Here is a 21,709-nt window from a genome sequence, read left to right on the forward strand (position 1 = left end):
ATTAAGTCTAAATATTTAAATAAATATGCACACATTCACAGATTAGTTCAACCCTTCCCACCCATCCCCTATTCCTAACTATAACCTGCTAATTTGGCAATTTGTGGGAGAGTGAGATTTTCGAGTGTACTTCAGGTATCAACTCTCACCAGGGAATGGTAACTCCCTCTCCCTCCTGAGCGTAACAGGAAATTGATATATATTTAAATATATAGCCAGACACTTGTTCCTTATTATATAGGAGAGAGAGAGAGAGAGAGAGAGAGAGAGAGAGAGAGAGAGAGAGAGAGAGAGAGAGAGAGAGAGAGAGAGAGAGAGAGAGAGATCATAAAATAATAAAAACAAACGAATAGTCGAATAACCAACCTTTAATTTTCATAGGTAACAAATGCCGATTTTCCTCCGTAATCACCGATACCTTTATAAGACCCAGTTACTTTAATGAACGAAAATAGTTTTGCTCTGTGACGCACACAGAACACCAACTTGGGTGAGGCTGTGTCGGACACACTGAGTAGAAACTACAATAAAAAAATGCATTCAGTCAAATTTGACAGAGGGAACATAGAATAATATTTTGGAATATATGATTCGAACACCAATTAATTTCTATATCCATCTACTTGAAGACATCTGAATTAAGAAGAGTAAGGCAAATGAGGAGTGTATAATCAACAACAACAACTATTACAGTATTGTCATTTATTAAATTGTTGAAGTCAAGTTGCTTACAAGCGGTTATAGCCGGTAAGGAGACGATAGTGAGTCTGCATATTTTGGTAATCTTATTATTGCTCTCTATTAATATTTTGTTTAGAAATATTGAAGCGTCCAACTTATAGTTAAGACTATGAATATATAGGTCCGTTATATTAATAGACATAATTATGCGTCAATAATAATTAAAGATGAAATGTTTAACAATATGGTCGCAGCAGCTGATTGTTATAGCCTACACGCAAACAGTTCAACCAACTATCACAACATGAAGGTTCATGGTCTTTTAGATACCGTACAGTGTCAGTATTCAAGCGGTCTTAGCGCACCCTAATTGATATGCATACATGTAATTAGTGAGCACAACCGACTCATGCAGGTGTAATTTCTAGTGAGAGCATACTTCACCGATGTAGATTGAAAAAATGTCAAGTGTTCTACAAACCGCTGTAATTTACGGAATTTTTCTTCATTATTCTTGTTATATATCGAATAAACGAAACATTATAGAATATAGATGAGTCACACAACAATTTGGAGTTTTAGTTAATTGAATAAGAATGAGTAATGTTTATAGAATGGCATATGATTCAACTCTGCTCAGCCGGATGAGCTATAGAACTCAGCGCATGCGCTTAGTTCCATCCGGGCCTTCATCAATGAAATCGGTTCGACTACCTGAAGTAATAACACCTTTAAACGAAAATACTACAGGGATACCAGCTAATATTGAACATCGATAATGATTAAATAAAAATTTTGTGATTCAATTATATAACATATACGACTTAATGAAGTTGCAGAACGAGAATTCCATACGCCCAATTCTATGACGAAGGTAAAACATTTTCAAAATGATGGATATTGTCAAAGATAAAGCCGCTGTTTATATTTTAAATTCATCTAGAAATTTAAGAGTAAGATTGTTTAATAACTACATAAATGTAACTAACTAAATTATTGGCATGCCGATTGTAGTATGGGTAGCTGGCCGCTTAGTTGTGATGATCCATCAGACCGACAGACAGACAGACAGTTACGGTAAAACATGGCGGTGCAGGGAGGTGAATCTGGGACTAAAGAGGAAATTAAAACTCAGTTCACAACGATAGAAGGCGTCTACAGACTTTTACCACTTTCCGAGTATAGTAGACCTAATAGAGTAGCCTATAGTAGTAGTGGAGGGGGGAGTGGATCTTCGAGCCCCCCTGTTAGAGTGTCATTCGTTTGTTTACCCGAAAATAGTGGGAGTTGTGTGAATTCGGTGAATAACGGAGACAGAACTAAAATATGTTTTAATTACGGAAGAGAACTGTTTGTATATACGTATAGAGGGATTAAGAAGGTATGTATCCGCTTCATTTTGCCTGGTATTCCGTATTTAGCTAAACCGTGAAGGCTGCCCGTAGTAGTAGTAGTAGCCGTAGTGATGGTTGTAAATGGCTGGGGTTGACCTGGGGGTCGATTATCACGGTCAAAACAAATGGGCATTGACCCAGGTCCTGTCTCGGGTCATTCTGGCTGTCGGGTCAAGTTAGTTCTTCGGATATTTGACCAGGTTTAGAGGTCGAATCGGCCGTGGCAAGTCTGACACGACGGCAAGTTTAAAGTGACGGTTTTATGGAGATCATAAGATTCCTATGGTGAAATTGTAGTTCCGGTCGGGGCAGCCCCCCATTATTATAGTATATATTAAGGTATATCTCACTAACTGTATATTAGGCCGGAAAATAGATGTCATTTTCGAAGAAAACGGGGTTTTTTGTCTACAGGAGAAACTATTTCTTTTTGGTTTTATTAAAAATTCCTGTCCGGAACTATAATAAAACCATTCCTATTTTATTTTTAGTTTCCCATAAAATTGGTGGCCTTATGCCTGGTCAGACGAGACCTGAATTGGTGGAATTGTCAACTGATTTTATAGACTTGTCATAGACAGGACTCTTGTTTTAGGTGACCTATCTTATCTTGAACGGTTTGCCAGGGTCGAGTGTTTCGGCTGTCCTGCTGGTGAGATTGACTTGGCTCAGGCTATTTTAAATGGATTTCAATTATTTAAAAATATGGATGATATGCCTTTAGTTATGATTTATGGTTAACCCTTGTCTAGGCTAGGCTGGATCTATGGTATTAATCCACCAAAGGACAGTTTTGATTACCATATTAGAAAACCTAAGATTGATTTAGGGTGTTATTATAGTTTGGAGAACGGCAGACGCACCTGCCATCCAATCTCAGTAGAGATAATGAGGTCCTCCGGAAATGACAAGTTCCAGTATTATCCGAAGACATGCTCACTAGAGCGTCAGCCGGGCAAACCTAACCTCGGCAGTAAACAAATTAAAGTCGTGATCCGAGGCGGGTATCAATTTGCCGCCATGCTAATGCAAGGCGAACGCATTACCACTTTACTAGTAAAATGTGACGGAACTTTCCTTTTTTACATACCTGAGCCAACCAGTGCCTGCCATTTTACAAATCTTCATACAGAAGATTGCTTAGTGAAGTTAGTCATGACCAAATTACTAATTTAATGGTAATTTTTCCTTGCCAAGGTGAAGTGCGATGTTATAACTTTAAATTTGATTAGGCCCCCATAGGAAAAGCGCAATTCTACAGGCTGAATCCAAGGTGTTGGAGTGGTAAATCTATGATACTTTAATTTTTTGTCAAATACTTTATATTTTTTCAGTTGGTTATATCATGTTTTATCCATTTCTGACCTGAATATTAGGGCAAACCACTCCTTCATGGTTGTTCCTCCCCCCCCTCCCCCAATAAAACAACTATTGTGTATCCCAGTTGGAAACCGGGGTTTTTGGGCAAGGAAATACAAGTAACTAGTGATTTGCAGCAATATTAATGTTCAGATACATAAAAACATTAGTTGGAAATGGTGTTCATATGTTAATTAATCAATATTTAAGCTGTTATGGCCCCGCCCCCCATTAGTCATACAGAGTTAGCACTCGTCCATTCCTTATAGAGAATTGCAGTTTTCCTAGAAGTTAAAGCATCCTATATTAACCGTTAGAGTTAGAAAAAGTTGGCAATGCTGCAATGTACCGTGGCATAGCTTCCCAGATAAACAGGGCTGAGGCTTATGATAACAATTGTAGTGAATTATATTCCAGTTTGGAAGTGGACTGTATTTTGGGATTAAGAATAATTTTTCTATATGCTTTGAGAGTTTTGTATGAATCTGACCATTGTTATCAGAAATATGGTATCACCTATCACCCTGCGGTAGCCAATTGTCGGTGATGGCCCTAGCTCAGGTCTAAAAGTAAATTCAGTCCAATTTTATTTGAAAATATGTTTTAACCAAAACATCCCTACCAAATCTTACCTACATTGGCGTGTCATTACCAGTGGGTGATCCCCCGTTACCTCAACTTGGGTTGGTTATCTGGTGAAATACATTTTTTTCAGATAAAACTACTCTAGAATCATATTTTCATCTTGAAAATACTTACCAGTTCTATTCTAAAAATGTACAGTAATTTTGGTAAATATATTATACTTTAATTTTTAGCCAAATACAGGGACCGTATATTTTTCTTACGCATTCTTATGTTTTATGTATTTCTTATCGTGATTATTAGGGCAAACCACCCGTTAATGAGATTTTGGACCCCTTAAAATAAAGACAATTATGGAGAATACCAATCGAAAACCAGGATTTTTGGGTGGGGGAAATGTCATAAACGATTGATTTACAGCAATATTAATGGTCAGAAATGTAAAATAATCACAAGATAACGAGTTGGGAAAATATAGGGATCATTTAAGTTGCGAAAACGGGATTAAATGTGATTATTCAACACTTTTGAGATTTCTAAAAGGGTACAGAACCTAACAAACCCACCTAACCTAACCTAGTAGTTCTCAGATCACAACCCCCTAGCCAGGGGCAGACCCCCTTCCCAGGTCACAACCCCTTGGCAGGGGCAAGCCTCCTGGACCCCCTTCCCAGGTCACAACCCCTTGGCAGGGGCAAGCCTCCTGGACCCCCTTCCCAGGTCACAACCCCTTGGCAGGGGCAAGCCTCCTGGACCCCCTTCCCAGGTCACAACCCCTTGGCAGGGGCAAGCCTCCCGGACCCCCCTCCCCAGGTCACAAATTAAAAGTAAATCACAAATAAATCTTTACATTGTGATAAAGTAAATTACAAAAAATTCCTTACCTTATGATTGACACCTATACCGAAGCATTGCAGTAGAAAATGTGCTGGTCTTCCCTAAAAACTCAAGTCAGAATCACAATTGGGACACTAACCTTTGAGAGAAAACGCAATGAGCTTTTAAAAAATGTGCATCCTTATTTCGCGGATATTTTTTAATTTCACATTAGTAACAATAGCTATACATTGAACGGAGAGCATTTCCAATATAATCAATTGCCAACATAAATTAAATTACTCTAAATTTCAAAATAGATAGTATTTCCCTAAAGTTCCCTCTTGGAGACGTCTGTGTGATGGTGGTGAAGTTGAAACTGAAGGGGAGGGTGGAAAAAAATGGTTGTTGTAGAACAACATACGGGAACTTGGGAAGAAGTACTTGTAAGCTATTTATTAGTCTAAAAAAGACTACCTGACAGATACGTCATTGTAAATGCATAGAAAGCTACCCAAATGGATCGGAACCAATGCATGCGCAATAACGCCCCTTTATTCTCTCAGATGTAAACAATGGACATAAAGTTAAATACATACTTCACATTTTAATCGACCGATATGTAAGTTATTATGCCCCAGCCCCTATTAAATATATAGAGAAAAATACCAAACTAGCCAGCACTCGTCCATTTCTTATTGTGAATTCCAGTTTCGCTAGTAATTAAAGTATCATATATTTACCGTAATTTTACCTAATATGAAATCTCTGATTGCTCTTATTATTATTATTATTATTATTATTATTATTATTATTATTATTGTTATTATTTTTAGCCAAGCAATAACACTAGTTGGAAAAGAAGAATGCTACATGCCCAAGGGCTCCAACAATTAAAGTAACCTTGTAAGGAAAGGAAATAACAAAAACTATATATTATTCATATATGTATACTATCTATCTATCTATACAGTATATATATATTTGTTCCGACACGAATACTTTACCTCGAATTACCTCTTCGGAGGGTCCTTGGACCTCTCTCAATCTCGACCAAGATTTTCCGTGCTACCCCCCCTATCTCGCTCCCGATAGTTCCTACCCCCGCCGCCAGGATAATTCCAGCGGCCCGGATTAGGGCAGGTCACTGCTTTTCCCGGGTCAGGATCTCATTAAGTCCTAGGTCGTGAGATGCGAATCATCTCACTCTCTCTCTCGGTTAAACTCTCGAACCTTTGGCGCGTTGTGATCCCACGTGTTCCCAGTGTACGGACTTGTGTTTTTTCGCAGTGTACCTCCCAAGTGTTCCTGTGCGTTCACTTTTCAACCATGTCCTTACCCGGTGTTTAATTCATTCCCTTAGTGCTTGTGTCGTGCGTTGTGTGCGTTATGGAACTGTATTCCTTGATTTTCTTCAAGGAATTGATAGCTGAAAGGAAAACTTTTTACAAGAAATCGTTCTTCCTCCCCTTATCCTCGGTGTTGCCGTGTAGGGGCAGCTTATGTTCCTCTTCAACCACGTGTCAGGACTACTGGTCCTGGAACGTAGTGCAGTGAGTGCACTTCGGCACTAAAAGGAAGAATACATCCAAGAGGCTCGTAGGAAGACGAGCCTCTCTTCTCCAACTTAATTCCCGATGCCTCGTCGAATAGAGATTCTTATACAGCCATCTTCCCCTACCCAGAGTAGGGGACGAGGTAAGTCAGTTGAGGGGAAGTGCCCATTGCTCTTCCCCAAGAATTTGAGTGGGTGCGGTATAGCACCAAGAGGAAGTGGGCGACGAAGGGTTCGCCTAAAAAGACTAGCGCCGGGCATCCCGCCGGGCTGAGCTTCCCTACCACCCTCTCCTACCCAGAGTAGGAGACGAGGTTGGTTTATTGTGTAGAAGATAACTCTTAAGAAGTAGTTCGAGGTAAGTACTACTTTCGGGAGTGTGTGGGGAGACGGAGTCCTGGTGCAAGCAGGCCACGTCTCCTCTGATGACCCCATGTGGGGGAAAATGTCTCTAATTCTTCTCCAGTCTCTTAGCGTATTTTTCAGTCTCTTCTGCAGCCGAGGGCCTCGCCGAGAAGGAGCCCCCCAGGTCTGTCTTGCAGCGTCCCCCGGACCGACAACCCAGGGTTTTTTCTCACCACGAAGGCCATCCTCCAGACGCAGATATAACCCTCGCAGGGAGAAATGCGAGAAGGCCTCTTCAGGCAGGCGTAAGACCGCGAAGCCTCCGGTTCACCCCGCCAACGGGTGTAACCGAGCTTCTTTACGGGCAGCCTGGCCGAATCAGCACAGCTGGTTCGGCCCTCGGACTTAAAAGGAACGGTTCCCTCCGTCGGGTCAGCCCACGAGGATCCGCGTCCGCGTCCCCCAGCCCGCCCGCAGGTGTAAGCGGGCTTAATTACGGGCAGCCTGGCCGAATCAGCACAGCTGGCTCGGCCCTCGGACTTAAAAGGAACGGTTCCCTCCATCGGGTCAGCCCACGGGGATCCGCGTCCGCGTCCCCCAGCCCGCCCGCAGGTGTAAGCGGGCTTATTTACGGGCAGCCTGGCCGAATCAGCGCAGCTGGTTCGGCCCTCGGACTTAAAAGGAACGGTTCCCTCCGTTGGGGCAGCCCACGAGGTTCCGCGTCCGCGTCCCCCGGAGAGAATACACGAACAGTAGTCCTCGACGGTACGGTGTTGCCGGTTCTGACCCCGAACCGGGTGCGGAGCTCCCCGACGGGGAAACCGGTACCACCGCAAGGGAGTGCCTGGGATTCCAGGACCGAAGCGACCGGGGAGTGCCCTATTGGAATCGATTAAAAAAAAATGGAAACCCATTCATGTTTTATATTGAGATAAAAATCATTTTCTTTTACATGATTGCCAGGTGTGTCCTTTACACGAATGTGTCTACTCTTCATGTTCTTTCAGGTATTACACTTGAAAGGATATCGATCGTCATGAGCAATAAATCTCTTAGGTATTGACATCATTAGACATCTAGAATAATTCTTAACGAGAAGCCCAGACTTCAGGGACCCTGATAGTCGTGAAGCTAAATAGTCTGCAATAAGTTATTATTGTTATTATTATTATTGTTGTTGTTGTTATTGTTATTACTTGCTGAACTGCAACCCTAGTAGGAAAAGCAGGATGCTATAAGTCCCGGGGCCGTAACAAGGAAAATAGCCCAGCGAGGAAAGGAAACAAGGAAAAATAAAATATAAGAACAGTAACAACATTAGAATAAATCTTTCATAAATAAATTATAAAACTATAAGTCCAGCAAGGCCTTCAACCCTTAGGTTAGTGACTTTTCAGTCTCTCACACTAACAACTAACTGGGTGTTCTGGAAGCGAAACACTGTTCTGGCGTAAGTGTCTTGGTAGGCACCAGACAGGGGGACGCGACTCATCGCAGCTTTCCCTTGGGGGGAGAATCTCTGTTTCCTCGGAAGGAACGAGAAACCATAGTGGAGAAGGTCTTGAAATAGAAGGAGGCTAACGTCCCCAGACCTACGACTCCTAGGAGACCACCCTAGAAGAGATCTGTCTCGGATAGTGCCGCGACACCCCAAGCATCTACCAGCACTACGAGGAGAGAAGCCCTCGTCCTCCTGGTCCGCAACGCCTCAGCCCCTCCACAGGGGAGCTCCAGCGCCTTCTAGCTCCTTCAGGTCGGGTTACCCCGCCTCTAGGGGTGGCAGGTCAGGCCGCCCCTCTAGAAGAAGGGAAGAGTGGGAGGCTCCCTATCCCCACCCAACCTTCGGGTTGGAGGATGACTCAGGCGTCATTGGCAAGCATGGAGGGCCCAAGGAGCGGAACCTTGGACAGTGTCCTTACTAAAGAAGGGCTACGGACTTCCATTCCTAACGGAACCACCCACGCCTTTTCCGGCCAACCGGATAGATGGCTAGATCCTAAAGACCCGTTAAAGAGGACCGCCCTTCAAGAGGAGGTGTTGTCCATGGTAGAGAAGGGTACCATGGAAGAAGTTCTTCTCCCAGGACCAGGTGTCTACAGTCGCCTATTCCTGGCAGAAAAAGCGACCGGGGGGGGGGGAGGCCGGTTATAGATCTGTCAGATCTCAACAGGTTCGTCAAGATGACGGACTTCTAATGGACACGCAGAATTCGGTCCTGCTGTCCTTGAGCACGAACGAGGCATTCGCCTTAGCAGATACCTGGACGGCTGGTAGCTTCTTCCCTCCTCAAAGGTCCTCTTGGAGGAACAAGGGAGAAGTCTCCTCCAGTTTGGCAAGGATCTGGGGAACTGAATCTACCCGAAGTAGCAAAATCTATCCCCTTCCACCGGAATGAACTACTGGGGAATGACATTAGACCTTTTTTCGGGGAGAATTTTTCCCTTCGGAGAATAAGATATGACACCTCAGGCTCATTAGTCAGCCGTTCCTACTGTTCACAGACGCCTCCAACCAGAGATGGGGAGCCCTTCCCCTCGACGAAGCGGCACGAGAGACCTGGTTGGAAGGGGAGAGACAACTCCACACAATGTCCTGGAGTTGGAAGTAGTCCAGAAATCATGCCTACACTTCACAAGTCTGCTAAAGGGGAACTCCGTGGCGTGGATGAGCGACAACACCACGGTAATGGCATACATGAACAAGCAGGGTACTTGTAATCGAAGGAGTTGGGCGATCTCACCATAGAGAATCTAGACTGAGTGATAGGGAATCAAGGGGTGATGTTAGCAAGGTTCTTTCCCGGAAAGTAAATCGCCCTGGCCGACGGCCTCAGCAGAATGGGCCACATAGTAGGGACAAAATGGTCCCTTCCCCCAGGAATAGCCAAGCTCATCATTCAACGATGGGGCTCCCCGGTGGTTGACCGACTTGCAACAACCTCAACGCCCAACTCCCAGTCTATTGCCCCCCTGTACAAGACCCCGAAAGATTCCTTAGAAGACTCTTTTCAGAACAAGTGGGACAATCTGGATGTGTACGTTTTCCCCCTTTTCACGCTGATAAGACATGGGCTCAGCAGAATAAAGGTGGCTCGAAGCCTACAGATGACTTTGGTAGCGCCCTGGTGGCTAGACAGAGAGAGTAGTTCGCGGACCTAAAGACCTATCGAGTCAACCGCCGTGGCCTCTGTCCGTCAGGTCAGATCTACTGAGTCAACCGCTCTTCCTCAGGTTCCACGACAACCCTCTCTCTCTTCGCCTTCACGCCTGGAGACTATCGAGCGACTCCTGAAGAAGGAGGGGTACTCCTCCTCCACAGCCAAGAGGATGTCCCTATACCTAAGAAAATCCTCTACCGTAGTCTACCAGGCGAAGTGGGCCGCCTTTACGAAATGGTGCGCGACAAAACAAATAAGACCTCTCAAAGCCTTGGTCCCTGACATAGCTGATTTTCTAGTGTACCTTAGGGATAAAATAGGAATGCCAATCCCGGCTATTAAAGGAGTACGAGCAGCCTTAGGCCAAGTCTTTCTCCTGAAAGGCATCGACCTGGGGACCTCAAGACACATAGGGATGCTGATTAGAAGTTTCGAACAATCCTTCCCTCCCCAAGCCAGGAGAGTGCCTAGATGGGACCTGGCCAAGGTCCTGAAAATGTTGTGTCGTCCGACCTTTGAACCACTCAGATATCGGGGACAAAGGTCTCACCCTCAAGGCAGTCTTCTTGCTAGCCTTAGCTTCGGCTAAGAGGGTAGGTGAGATCCACGGTCTCTCCTACGACGTGGCACACTCCAAAGGGTGGAAGGAGGTATCTTTCAAGTTCGTACCCTCCTTTGTAGCAAAGACTCAGAACCCAGCAGTCTGGGACCCGAGGTTTGAAGGTTTCTCTTCTCCAGCCATCCCCAAGACAGGCAATACGGACGACCTGTAGTTATGCCCGGTCAGGACGATCAGGAAATACCTGGAAAGGACGGCCCATCTCCGTCCGGGTGCCAAGAACCTCTTCGTCTCTTCAGGCGTTAATAAGAAGCAAGTGTCCAAGAACACTATTTCCTTCTGGCTGAGACAAGTCATCAATAGGGCTTATGAAGAAGACAAGGTGGCAGTACCAGGCACTCCCCGTCCCCATGACATCAGAGGCCTGAGCACTTCCTTGGCCTTTGAGAGAAATATGGCAGTGGGCCAGATCCTGCAGGCCGGCACTTGGTCACACCAGTCGACCTTCACGGCCCACTAACTCAAAGACTACTCAAGAAAGTCTTTGGATGGATTCTCCATTGGGACAGTCATCGCCGCCCTCCAAGCTGTGTAGTGGCAGGCTGGAAGACGTCCCCAACAAGTGAATAGTCTCATCCCTACTTCGTCAGGAGAAGACTCAGTAGAGAAAATGTCAAGAGGTAAGCCTAAAATTATAAGCGTAAGTTTTCCCTGCTACCCCCTATCCGCTCTCTGTACCCCCGCATTACGTAGCCCTCCAGGCACCATGTGCCTAACCAAGTGGCAGAATGGCTCTCCCGCCTCCTAAAGTGTAAGTCTCCGAAGAGGTAATTCGAGGTAAAGTATTCGTGTCGGAACAAATGAAAAATTTTAAGTAATTTTTATTTTTCCTAACATACTTACCGAGAATTACCTCTGAGTAATGGCCCTCCCTTCCGTCCCCGAGTGCCATTCTTCTATTGCCGAGTCGGGCTAAACGGAGGACTTAATGAGATCCTGACCCGGGAAAAGCAGTGACCTGCCCTAATCCGGGCCGCTGGAATTATCCTGGCGGCGGGGGTAGGAACTATCGGGAGCGAGATAGGGGGGGTAGCACGGAAAATCTTGGTCGAGATCGAGAGAGGTCCAAGGACCCTCCGAAGAGGTAATTTTCGGTAAGTATGTTAGGAAAAATAAAAATTACTTAAAATTTTTCATATATATATATATATATATATATATATATATATATATATATATATATATATATATATTATATATATACGTATATATATATACTACTGTATATATATATTGAAATCAATGAAACAAAAATATACTGTAAAGTATTTCAAGAATTGTGTCAACCTATTCAACAAAATGTTTTAGCTTCTGAAGTTCCACTGAATCCTCAGTCAGGTAGCAATCTGGTCACGGCTGGTATAAAGCCTTGTGTTGGAGAAGACACGACTTGGAATTATCTGCTTACCTAGTACTACGTACAGGATGGTACAGTCTGGGAAGATTTAAAAGTAATGGAAGATCTGAAAGGCCAGTGTCAAGGGAAAAAAATAATTCCTAAAACTTTTTTTCAAATATTTCCTATAGGTAGAATAGGGTTTCCTATTCATCTTCTAAATTTTGAAGGTCTGCTATTTGTGATATAAATTCCAATGAAAGTCGCATACTGTAATTTTTATAAGAATTATTCACGAAGAGGATATTTACCTATGATGCATTACAAGCTTTTTCCAAACTTGTGAAGTTACATTGAATGCTGTCAAAGTAAGAACCCATTCGTAACTATCTGCCTTTCTACTTTGGAATATATGCTGAATATTTATTGTACATCCCTGATGATTTACTCCCGCTCACACATCTGTGAATTAGCTCACTGTTTTTGGCTCGGATAGCGAACGGCCGTTGCCATTCTTCATCCTCACCTATTTTGGACTGACATTAATTGCTTTTTTTTTGTGCTTTCTCTTTATTAGTGTGTGTGTGTGTTGACTTTTGCCGACCATTCAAACTTGCTCTGAACATAATGGCCGCCCATGCGGTACCTTCTTGTCGGCCGTGGACACTGATCGTCACACCCTTTGTCCCGCCTGCAGATGCCAACAGTGTGATAGAGATACCAAGTGTAGTGAGTGTCGGGAGTGGTCTGCCTCCTAGTGTGAAAGGTTTGGACGGCTGCGGAAAAAGAAGTCAAAGCAGGATATTTCTCCTTCAAATATTTCTTCAAAAGGGAAAATATCCAAGGCTACTTCTTCCACTTCCCGACCTTCCTCCGAAGCTCCTACTCGTTCAGCCTCTTCCGAAAGACCGTCGAGTAGTAGTGTAGACCCTTTAATTGTTGGTCAACCCTGGTCCTCGAGAGATGGTGTTGCTTCCCCTAGCGAAGCAGCCCCACTTCTCCCCCCAGGTGAGGCCATGTGTCATTCTCCTTTAGTTCAGGTATGGTCATCCTTATGGCTTTCGGATTCGCCTTCCAAGGACTCCTTGCTGCAGCTCATCATCTGTGGTAGTAGTGTGTAGCCTTCGTAGACTTCAGAGGTGGATCCTCTGTCGTTCATCGACGTAGTGGTGTCCGAGGAGTCTTTCCTGCTGCTGCTGCAGACGCCCCTGTCTCTTCAGCTGTTGCGCTTCCCCCGTTCCTGATCATCCTTCGAGGGGGGAACTAAGTCTCTCGTCTGTCTCTCCTGCGAGTGTTTCTTCTCCTTGGAGGAGTTCACTCGTATAGACTCCTCTTTGGAGGACTGCTGCTTCTAAAGGTCAGTTTGCTGATCCACCGGCCACCAGAGGGCGTTGGCGATCTCGCGGAGCTCGCCCTCCACTTTGCCTTTGAGGTCTCCCTTTGCCATCGGTGAAAAGGCGCCGTTTCGGCTTTTTAGCCTCATCTTCACAGCTTTACCACACAGAGGAGACTCCTCTTCTGTTGTCTTCTGGCCCTCGACCTTCGCCCGTTCCTGGACCTTCTCCTGACGATACTGCTGCTAGTCCTCGGACTTCGGTCTTGGACTCTTCGCGAGTGATCCCCCACTGTGGATGTTCGCCCTTTCAAAGGGCACATTCCTGTTCCTGACCTGCCTTTATTGTTCCTGGTAACAACTGTGTGGAGTGTAGGGAGTGGTCTCTTTCCCAGTGGGAAAGGTTTGGGTGCCGGCTTTGCCTTTAGGGTCTTCCTCAAGGGCGAAGGAGCCTCAGACGTCTTCTCTGCCCGAAGCTCCTGCTCGTTTGGCCTCTTCTGAGGGGTGGTCGAGTAGGAGTGTATACCATCTAACAAAAGGGCAACCTATGGGATCCGGGGACGTTGATGCATCCCCTAGAGAAGCAACTTTGCCCCTGGCCTCAGGTGACTCCTTTTCACTTTCTGATGTGTTGTAGGTTTGGCCATTGCTGGGTGTTACTGGTACTCCTTCCAAGTAGGTTTTCCTAGAACTATTGCAGCACTGGGCCCTGAGGGGGCATTCTCCTGGTTCCTCTGAGGTAGAAGTCCTGTCTCCTGTTGACGCTCTAGTTGTCTGCGAGGCCCATCTCTCGCCTTCACTTGCTCCTGCTAGTCCCGTGCGTGGTCGAGACCAGCGCACCCGATCGCGTCCCCAACGGTGACCTTCTGCTGACAAGGAGTCCTCATGCCACCCTCGGATCTCTTCGTTCTCCAGGGACTGTAGTCCTCTACGCTGTCACAAACTTTCCTCTTCGCCCTCCATCAGGCAGCACGCCAGTTCATGAGATCGATGAGCTTCTCGCCATTCTCCTGCTCGTGATAGATGTTCTTTTTATGATAGTCACATGCCAGCTTGTGATCAACGCTCTGCAGATCATTGTTCGCCTGCTGATGATTGTCGCTCTTCTGTCAGACGCTCGGTCTCTTCTCTTGCACGCTGTAGTGGACTGTGGCCAGATGTTGCACGCAGACTGCCTAGTGTCTGAATGCTGACCACACTTGAACATTTCACTATACAAAAAGAGACGGTGGAATACCCAGAAATCTGGGTAAAGGGTAAAAAATCAAGGATGAACTGGGCACTGGGTGCCACCCCTTGATTTTATACTGGGCACGGGGACCCAGCTAGAATTTTACTTGCCTATTATTTTCTCTTGTCTTGAGCTTGCTAAATAAACAGGTAGCATGATTGCTGATTTAATTCCGTGGAAAACCAACGGTATGTATATACTGTAATATGATAGATAGCTTGAATCTCAGGTTATATTTTTAGAAAGGAAGCAACTAACACATTGAATAAAAATGGGTGTAAGAGGAGGGGTCGTTATGCAAGGAAAGGAAACACTTACAACGGTTATTGAAGATCCAAGAGTGTATATTTCAAATTTAAATCAAATAAAGATAATTATAAACAAACTGAAAAAGTTTAACGGATAAAAACATGATTCCACTTAAACAGATATGATAGCCATGATAATTATAAAATCCTAATGTTTTACATTAAACTGCATACCATTAGACACTGACAGTAACCCAAGGTATCATACTATATGTCATAAAGACACCAGGATCAGTTTATACATTTAGCATTCATTTAAGAAAACAGGATAAGAAAAATTCAAAATCCTTTTTCAAATTACCATCCCTAGATACAAAACCTATTCTGTGTCTTGACATCACGACAGAGCCACTTCAGTAAAGGTTGACATAAGGAAGCTTCAAGCTAAGAAGAGCCCCGCAACATTATACTCCATAATCTACGCACACAGACAGCAAGTTTGGACATTGACATCACTTAGTTTGTCTTTGGCTGAAACCTTTTTGTCTCACCTTAAGGCCCCTTCGTTTCTGGGAACAAACATGTGACCCTAATCCTGGGATAACTGTGTCACTATGTGATAAGAGGCATTTACACTATGATGGGAAAAAGTTGGTCAGGGATAAGACTGTACACTCACACTAGGTAGCCACCGGAGGAGATGTGTTCAAAATAGTTCCTGTTAAAAGTAAATACAGCCTCTTCCAGGCAGGCGTTAGTCATTCATGGTAGTCATGATTCGTCCACATTAGCTCCGGACCTTCTGTATTCTATGAATGCAATTTTAGTTAGCATTTCCAAGCCCTACTGGGAGTAGGGCGTGCTGCAAAAAGAAAGAATTTAATGAAACAATGTTAAGGGACCAAATTATGAAAATTTAACATAGAAATTAAAAAAATATACAGGTATAGTACTGTATACAGCAAAAAATAATTTGTATTTTTCCTATCTATAAATATTTTGTTTTTCACAATGCAATCACACTTCACCTCATGATCACCTTTCTCCACCAGCTTGCCGTTCGCCAGCGCTCTCCTATGCGCTACTCCATCTGGACGCAACTTGCCATCTCGCCGTTTGCCAGTGCGACACTCCTGCCCGCCTCTAGCCTGAACATTAACTCACCGACTCGCCGATTGCTAATGCTTCAGTTGCCAACCCATCACTCTACGTTGCTTGCCAACGCGTCGCTCGCCAGTTCATCACTTTTGCGCATGGCTCATCAACTCGTCACTCCTGCGCATCGACGCTAACCTGCTCGTTGATCTTAAGCGCATGATCGTCACTCGCCAGGTTACTAGAAGTCTACGAGACCTGCCCTGCTCTCTCCACCGAGCCCACCATCTACCGCGCTTAGATCGTGTGAGCCCACGCGCAATCTTCAGTTTTGCATGGCCACTTCATGTGCTCCCGCGAGCAAGGGAGGTCTAGCACCCTGACATCTCAGCAATGAAGTAGCAGCAGCAATGGAGGCACCTTCACCCTGTGTAAAGTGGCCATCAAGAGGCTGACAGCACATTCCCTTCCCCGAAGGGTTCAGGGAACTTTCAGATAAGTTCGCCATTCTTCCTATCACTCCAGATTGCCTCAGGAAGACGATGATACTTGTGCGGATTGATCAAGATAAGGCAACCTTCATCCCCCTTGGTTCCAGGTACCGAGGCAGCGTTCCCCAAGGAGGCGATATCCACCTTCAGGCCTCCCCAAGGACACCCGGACCTGTCAGCTGTGGGAAAGTAGCCATCTTGGTTTGACACCTTAGTCAAAGCCATCAGGTAGGCAGTGGTTAACTCGACCCAGCGATCACAGAGGTTTGTGTCCCCAACTCAACCACCCAAGCAGAAGTGGGCAATAGCTTATACACTGAGGATTCCTTTAGAGAAGTCTTTTTCCTTCTCCTCCTCCTCCTCCTCCTCCTCCTCCTCCTCCTCCTCCTCCTCCTCCTCCTCCTCCTCCTCCTCCTCCTCCTGTTTTTCCAACGAACCCTAGGATCAAACCCGTTTATAGTGGGCCCCAGAGCTACTACTCATTTTATCGCCCATTTGAAGAACACATGGAGGTATAAGGGAGCCCCTCGGGATTGAGCAGGACTACTCTCGCCTGGAGCTTATACCAGTCCTGACGGCGAAACAGACTCCTCCCCACACCAACCTTCACCATCCTCACTCGAGCAGGGGCACAGGATCTCAGTGAGAGATTTCGCTCGTGTCTTTCTTTAGGCCCTTGCCTATCGAAGTTTTGCCACCGGAGCTACAACCTGTCTCCAAACTACCACCAGAGGAAGAGGAACCTCCTGCATGAGAGGTTCAGACTTCTACGTAACGGCAGGCACCTTCCAGACCTTATTTGCGGGAGGAATACCTGCCGTCTTGCAGAGTCTCTCAAGGACACCAAGATGGGTCCCTGTAACTTGAGGCTCAAGCTGCTCTCCTGTAAGAGAGAGCTATGAGATATTCTTCAGTGGCAGGAGTGTCAGACGACATCCCTTCTGCTGATGACCTCAACTCACTCCAGGCTCCTATGTGCGAGAGCTTGGAGGTGGATGATGATTTGGATTCCGAAGACGACTGTCTCCCAAGGAGTGCTAGTCCGAAGTTTTATTCGGAGGCTGAGCGAAAGGAGTCAGAATACACCTGGCAAGTCCTAGCCTACATGAGGGCCATCAATGGGTTGGCTACCCCTGAGACAGCCCGTCAGGAAGGCAAGGATACGGTCTTGGACCAAGTACATGGACTCAACAACCACCTAAGACCAGTACGCCCCTGCCCTGGTCTAAGGGTCTGACAGCAGCCAGAAAAAAAAGGTGTTTTTGCAGATCGCTGGCTCCATTTAAATAGCCTGATTTGTTCCAGGCCCTACAAAAACACCACATTAATTTATTTTAAAAAGGATGCACTCCACTATACAGTACTCAACGAATGCCTGTATAATTATATGGATCATTCAATACCATTGGTTACCTGTAAAAGAAATGTATAATTAGAGCAAACAGTAAAAATACAAAAACAAAAATGTGGAACCTTACCTTTGGAATGAGGCAATGAATAAGAACAAAGTGGCGAAGGGGTAGAGGAGGATAACAAACGGAGAAAAACGTTAAGTGCCAGAAAACGTAAACACCTAATTTTAGGAAACACAACAAATTTAGCCATAACAAGGAGCAGTGAGCTCAATTGTTCGGCTCCTTCTTGGTGTATGTAATCAAGTCATGAATCTCGTGTATCATCCTTTTTTTTTTCTTATTGATAGTGCACCTCCTGGATGCAGTGTAATCACTTTTTAACCTTCTATTTAACTTCCTCTTCTTATTTTTCATCTTGCTGCCCAGCCACTTTTAACTTTAAAGGGTAGTGCCATCAATGCAGCACATGTGGTACAATTTAGGCATTGCTTTGGCCTCTAGCTGCAATTGCTTTACAGTATATCCTTCTACTTCGCCTCCCTACTTCCTTCCTTTCTAACATCTTGCTGTTAACCTCTTCTAACTTTTACCTCACAATGTAATGCTAGGGTTTTACCTTGAATGCAATTTTACATAGAATGTCGCCTCACATGTCCCAGCACCAGGCTATATATATCCAAGCTTCATAAATAAAATCTAATCTTTAAAATTTTACTTTATAGCTCAATAGAAGGTTTATCCCAAAAATGGCATCTAGGCACTAAATGACCCTCCCAGACTCAGAGCTTGGTCATATGGCTCAAATTCTACACATCCATCCATCCCTGTGTTGTAGGCTATATGTAAGTCTTTTCTTTACCTGTTACCCCAGTGATAGTTGTAAGTGTAATAACAAGATATTACACATTTTTCAAAGTGCGATCACTACAGTTTATCTTATTTCCTTGACTGCGACTAATCCCAGTTTATCACTAATTGTTTTTCTAATTTCTGATACCTTTCATTATGAAACAGGAATTGGTTACGTAGTATGATGAAACACTTGCCAGCCCAAGTCTCTTGGTCTGGTTTTAGGAAGTGGGATTTCCTTTGACCACCGTCTAATTTTTTGTGGGGAAGCAGTTAATGGAGACACGGGTATAGGAGCGGAAACTGGTGATGTGGTAGATAAGGTTGTGATAATTTTTTTGGGTTCATGCTGATCGGAAGTATTTTATTTTTAGATACTGGTGTAAGTTGGGCAACTATTTATCATAGTCCTTTTATTTTTGTAATATCATTTACATGCCATGGCATTATGCTGCTAGTCATTGGGTCATTGAATGTTAGTAGTGTTCAATTTGTTTGGTATAGCACTTGGATAGGTATTGTATTTGGCCTGGTGACTGCCAGTAAATACTTTTACTTGTGTTCTCTTTGCCTAAGCTCTCATGGACATTTGTGGGTAGGGGCATGAAGCTAGCAACCTTAGTCCAAAAATTAATACTTGGAAAATTGCAAGTCTTTAAGAGTTGGATATTAGCAGTGGCATAGTACAGTACAGTTTTTCGTAATGATGTTGCAACCTTTATTTTTATTGGAACTTTTTATGAGTTCATATTTGTTATTTATTGCACCTTTTTCTTTTTAATGTTTTAAAGTTTATTTTCTTTTTCTATATTCTTTACCTGATTTCAAGAACATTCTATTTTCTATTTGTTCCTTTGGGAAATGCAATTAATCATCCTTTAATAGGGAGCTGTTTTCAGTGCGAGCTCGATGCAGTCATTAGAATAGTTTGACAAGGGTTAAACAATTGGCGGAGGGAGCGGGCAAGAAGCCCCTGTCACCCTCCTCCCACCAGTCAGACTAGCTTCACTTTGCTTTTGGTAGCAAGTGAGTTTGGATTTATTGCTTACTCCTTAATCAAACTTTGTAAATCTCTTTTGCTTTCAGGAAGTGAATTGTTGTTAGTGTTGATGGATTACTTCCAAATTTGTCATATTTTTTGTTCAATTATCAATTGACTTCAGCTTGGCCATTTTTAAATATTTAACTTAGCCGGTGAATATATAATAGCTGCAACTCTGTTGCTCGACAGACAAAAAACAGTAAAAACTCGCCAGCGATCGCTATACAGGTTGTGGGTGTGCCCACCAGCGCCAACTGTCGGCCAGATACCACTCTCGATGTAAACAAAGACTCAATTTCTTCTCTGTCGACGTGTCGACAAGACGTACTTTTACTCGCTGTAGAACCTGGAGTTTTCTCAACATATTTGGTGAAGTACTTCATTTTGGTTTGAGCTTTCGCAGTGCAGGTGTTTTATCTTCATCTTAAATCTTGAACTTGTTTTTGGATAGATTTAATTTTTGATGACAAAGAGAGTATGGACTTAATTTGACTTTTAAATGGCCGACCCTTCCCTTAGACGGAAGTGTGTTTAGGCTTTAGCAATTATCTTATCACGTTATAAATTAATTATAGATTTTCCTCTATATATTTTATATCTCACCGCCTTTATTAGGCCTCTTTGATTAACTTTCCATTTATAATAAACATAAAAATAAATTTTAATGATTTGTTTATATGCGACCTTTCCTGAGAGTAGGCGGTCCTAACTTGGAAACCGAAGTTAAACAACGTTGAGCCCTTTTCAATCGTAATAGCTTTTAAAGAGCTAATGATTTAAAACTTTTTAAATGAATATTTTTAATAAATATTTTATGAAAGATTTTCTTTGAATAGTCTTCGTACTGTTTTCAAAGATGAACTAACGTTTAGTTTATTTATGCTACGCAGTTTGCGCTCTGTCGTTACGATAGAGAGAGAGAGTATCACGGTTTCACTTTGCAGAAAGAGTAAATCGACTCTGACGTTTTGTTCATTCTTCTTTCAAAGCTTAAATGTTTTAAATTCTATTTTAAAGGAACTTTTTAATTGAACAACCTTTCAGTTTTTTCCTTTGGTCAAATAACATGTTTTTTTTAAGAAACGTAATTGGGCTCTTCTCTTAGGTGCAAAATCAAGAGAGAGAGAGAGATAGAGACGGAGGGAGAGAGAGGAGAGAAAACGTTCCGTTCAAGCGGGTAACGTTGTTCTCGAGTTACTCTCGTCCCTAGTCTCTGTACGGGGAGAAAGGATAAAACGTTTTTAGTTTTATTCTCGTCCCCAGGCAATGTACGGTGAGAGATTGAAAACGTAGTTTTGAATGAACTAGTGTTTAGTCTCTTCCCCAGCCACTGATTTTTTTATCTTAAAAGATGTTTACTCTGTTTTTCTGGTATTAATGTGCTTGCATTATACGACTGATTTCGCATTTACTACCTTTTGATGAGGGTAGAATTGCGTGCTTCAGGTAGAAATCAGTAAAAGTTTCGATTTCAGTGAAATAAGTGCAAACAGAAAATCGTAGTGATAAAGTGATATTGCGCAAAGTGTTACAGTGTTGCGTAACCGAGGGTTCGTCTGTTCGTGCCTGTCATTCACCTAGTCCGGGACCTCTTGCAAGCTCCCAAGCCCAGGGGAGAAGTAATGTCGTACGACTTATGGGTTCGAGAGGCCTTGATCAGCGAACAGACGTTCCCTCTATGGTATCGGGTGTATCTTACCAAGATCTCCCCTACTATAAGGCGAGAGAGACAATTTTTTCCTCGTCATCCGAAGGCTTTTCGCATAAGAAACCTGAAACAAGGTTTCGAGGCCCTTAAGCGAAAGTCAGTCCTTTCAGGACAGGTCCAGCGTCCTGGTTGTAGCCATTAGGTCAGCTCTGACCCTATGCAGTCATCGGAAAACTGCTCGCCGCCTAACAAAAGCGTAACACAGACTCCGAGAGTCTTTTTGTTGGCAATGTTTTGCGGTCACAGACGTTACCCTCGTCTCTTACCGCAACCATTTCCGTTGATCCTAAATGGGTTGTACGGCAGGACATGCAGAATAAGCTTGCCTCCCTTATGGAAGACTATTCTGCCGATTAGTACGTTGAGCCTAGCCGTTTATCTCATCGAGATCCTGGCTTTCAGCCAACCTAACGTTCCTTTGTGCGTCCTGGTGACGTTGGCGTAGCTAAGTCACGTCAGTCAGGTTGTTTAGAACCACACTCGATGCGGTCTCGTGTGGATTTTCAGCCA

At 44.0% G+C, this 21,709-nt stretch overlaps 1 protein-coding gene across 3 annotated transcripts in view; it reads left to right on the plus strand.

Annotated features, from left to right (window-relative positions):
- The window catches only part of LOC137632760 (WD repeat-containing protein 20), a 94,630-nt gene that overhangs the window by 26,452 nt on the left and 46,469 nt on the right, over positions 1–21,709 (plus strand). For 2 of the 3 annotated variants that reach the window (XR_011042115.1, XM_068364838.1), the window contains exon 1: positions 1,727–2,062. The exons of the other annotated variant lie outside the window; for it this stretch is intronic. Coding sequence is in view for 1 of the 2 variants with exons in the window: in XM_068364838.1 (XP_068220939.1) it covers positions 1,766–2,062 (297 nt within the window). In the remaining variant the exon portion in view is untranslated. Of the gene's footprint in view, positions 1–1,726; positions 2,063–21,709 lie in introns of those variants that run through there. 3 annotated transcript variants of the gene reach the window in all.

The sequence above is a fragment of the Palaemon carinicauda genome, chromosome 42 (assembly GCF_036898095.1).
Source record: "Palaemon carinicauda isolate YSFRI2023 chromosome 42, ASM3689809v2, whole genome shotgun sequence".
Lineage (NCBI taxonomy): Eukaryota > Metazoa > Arthropoda > Malacostraca > Decapoda > Palaemonidae > Palaemon > Palaemon carinicauda.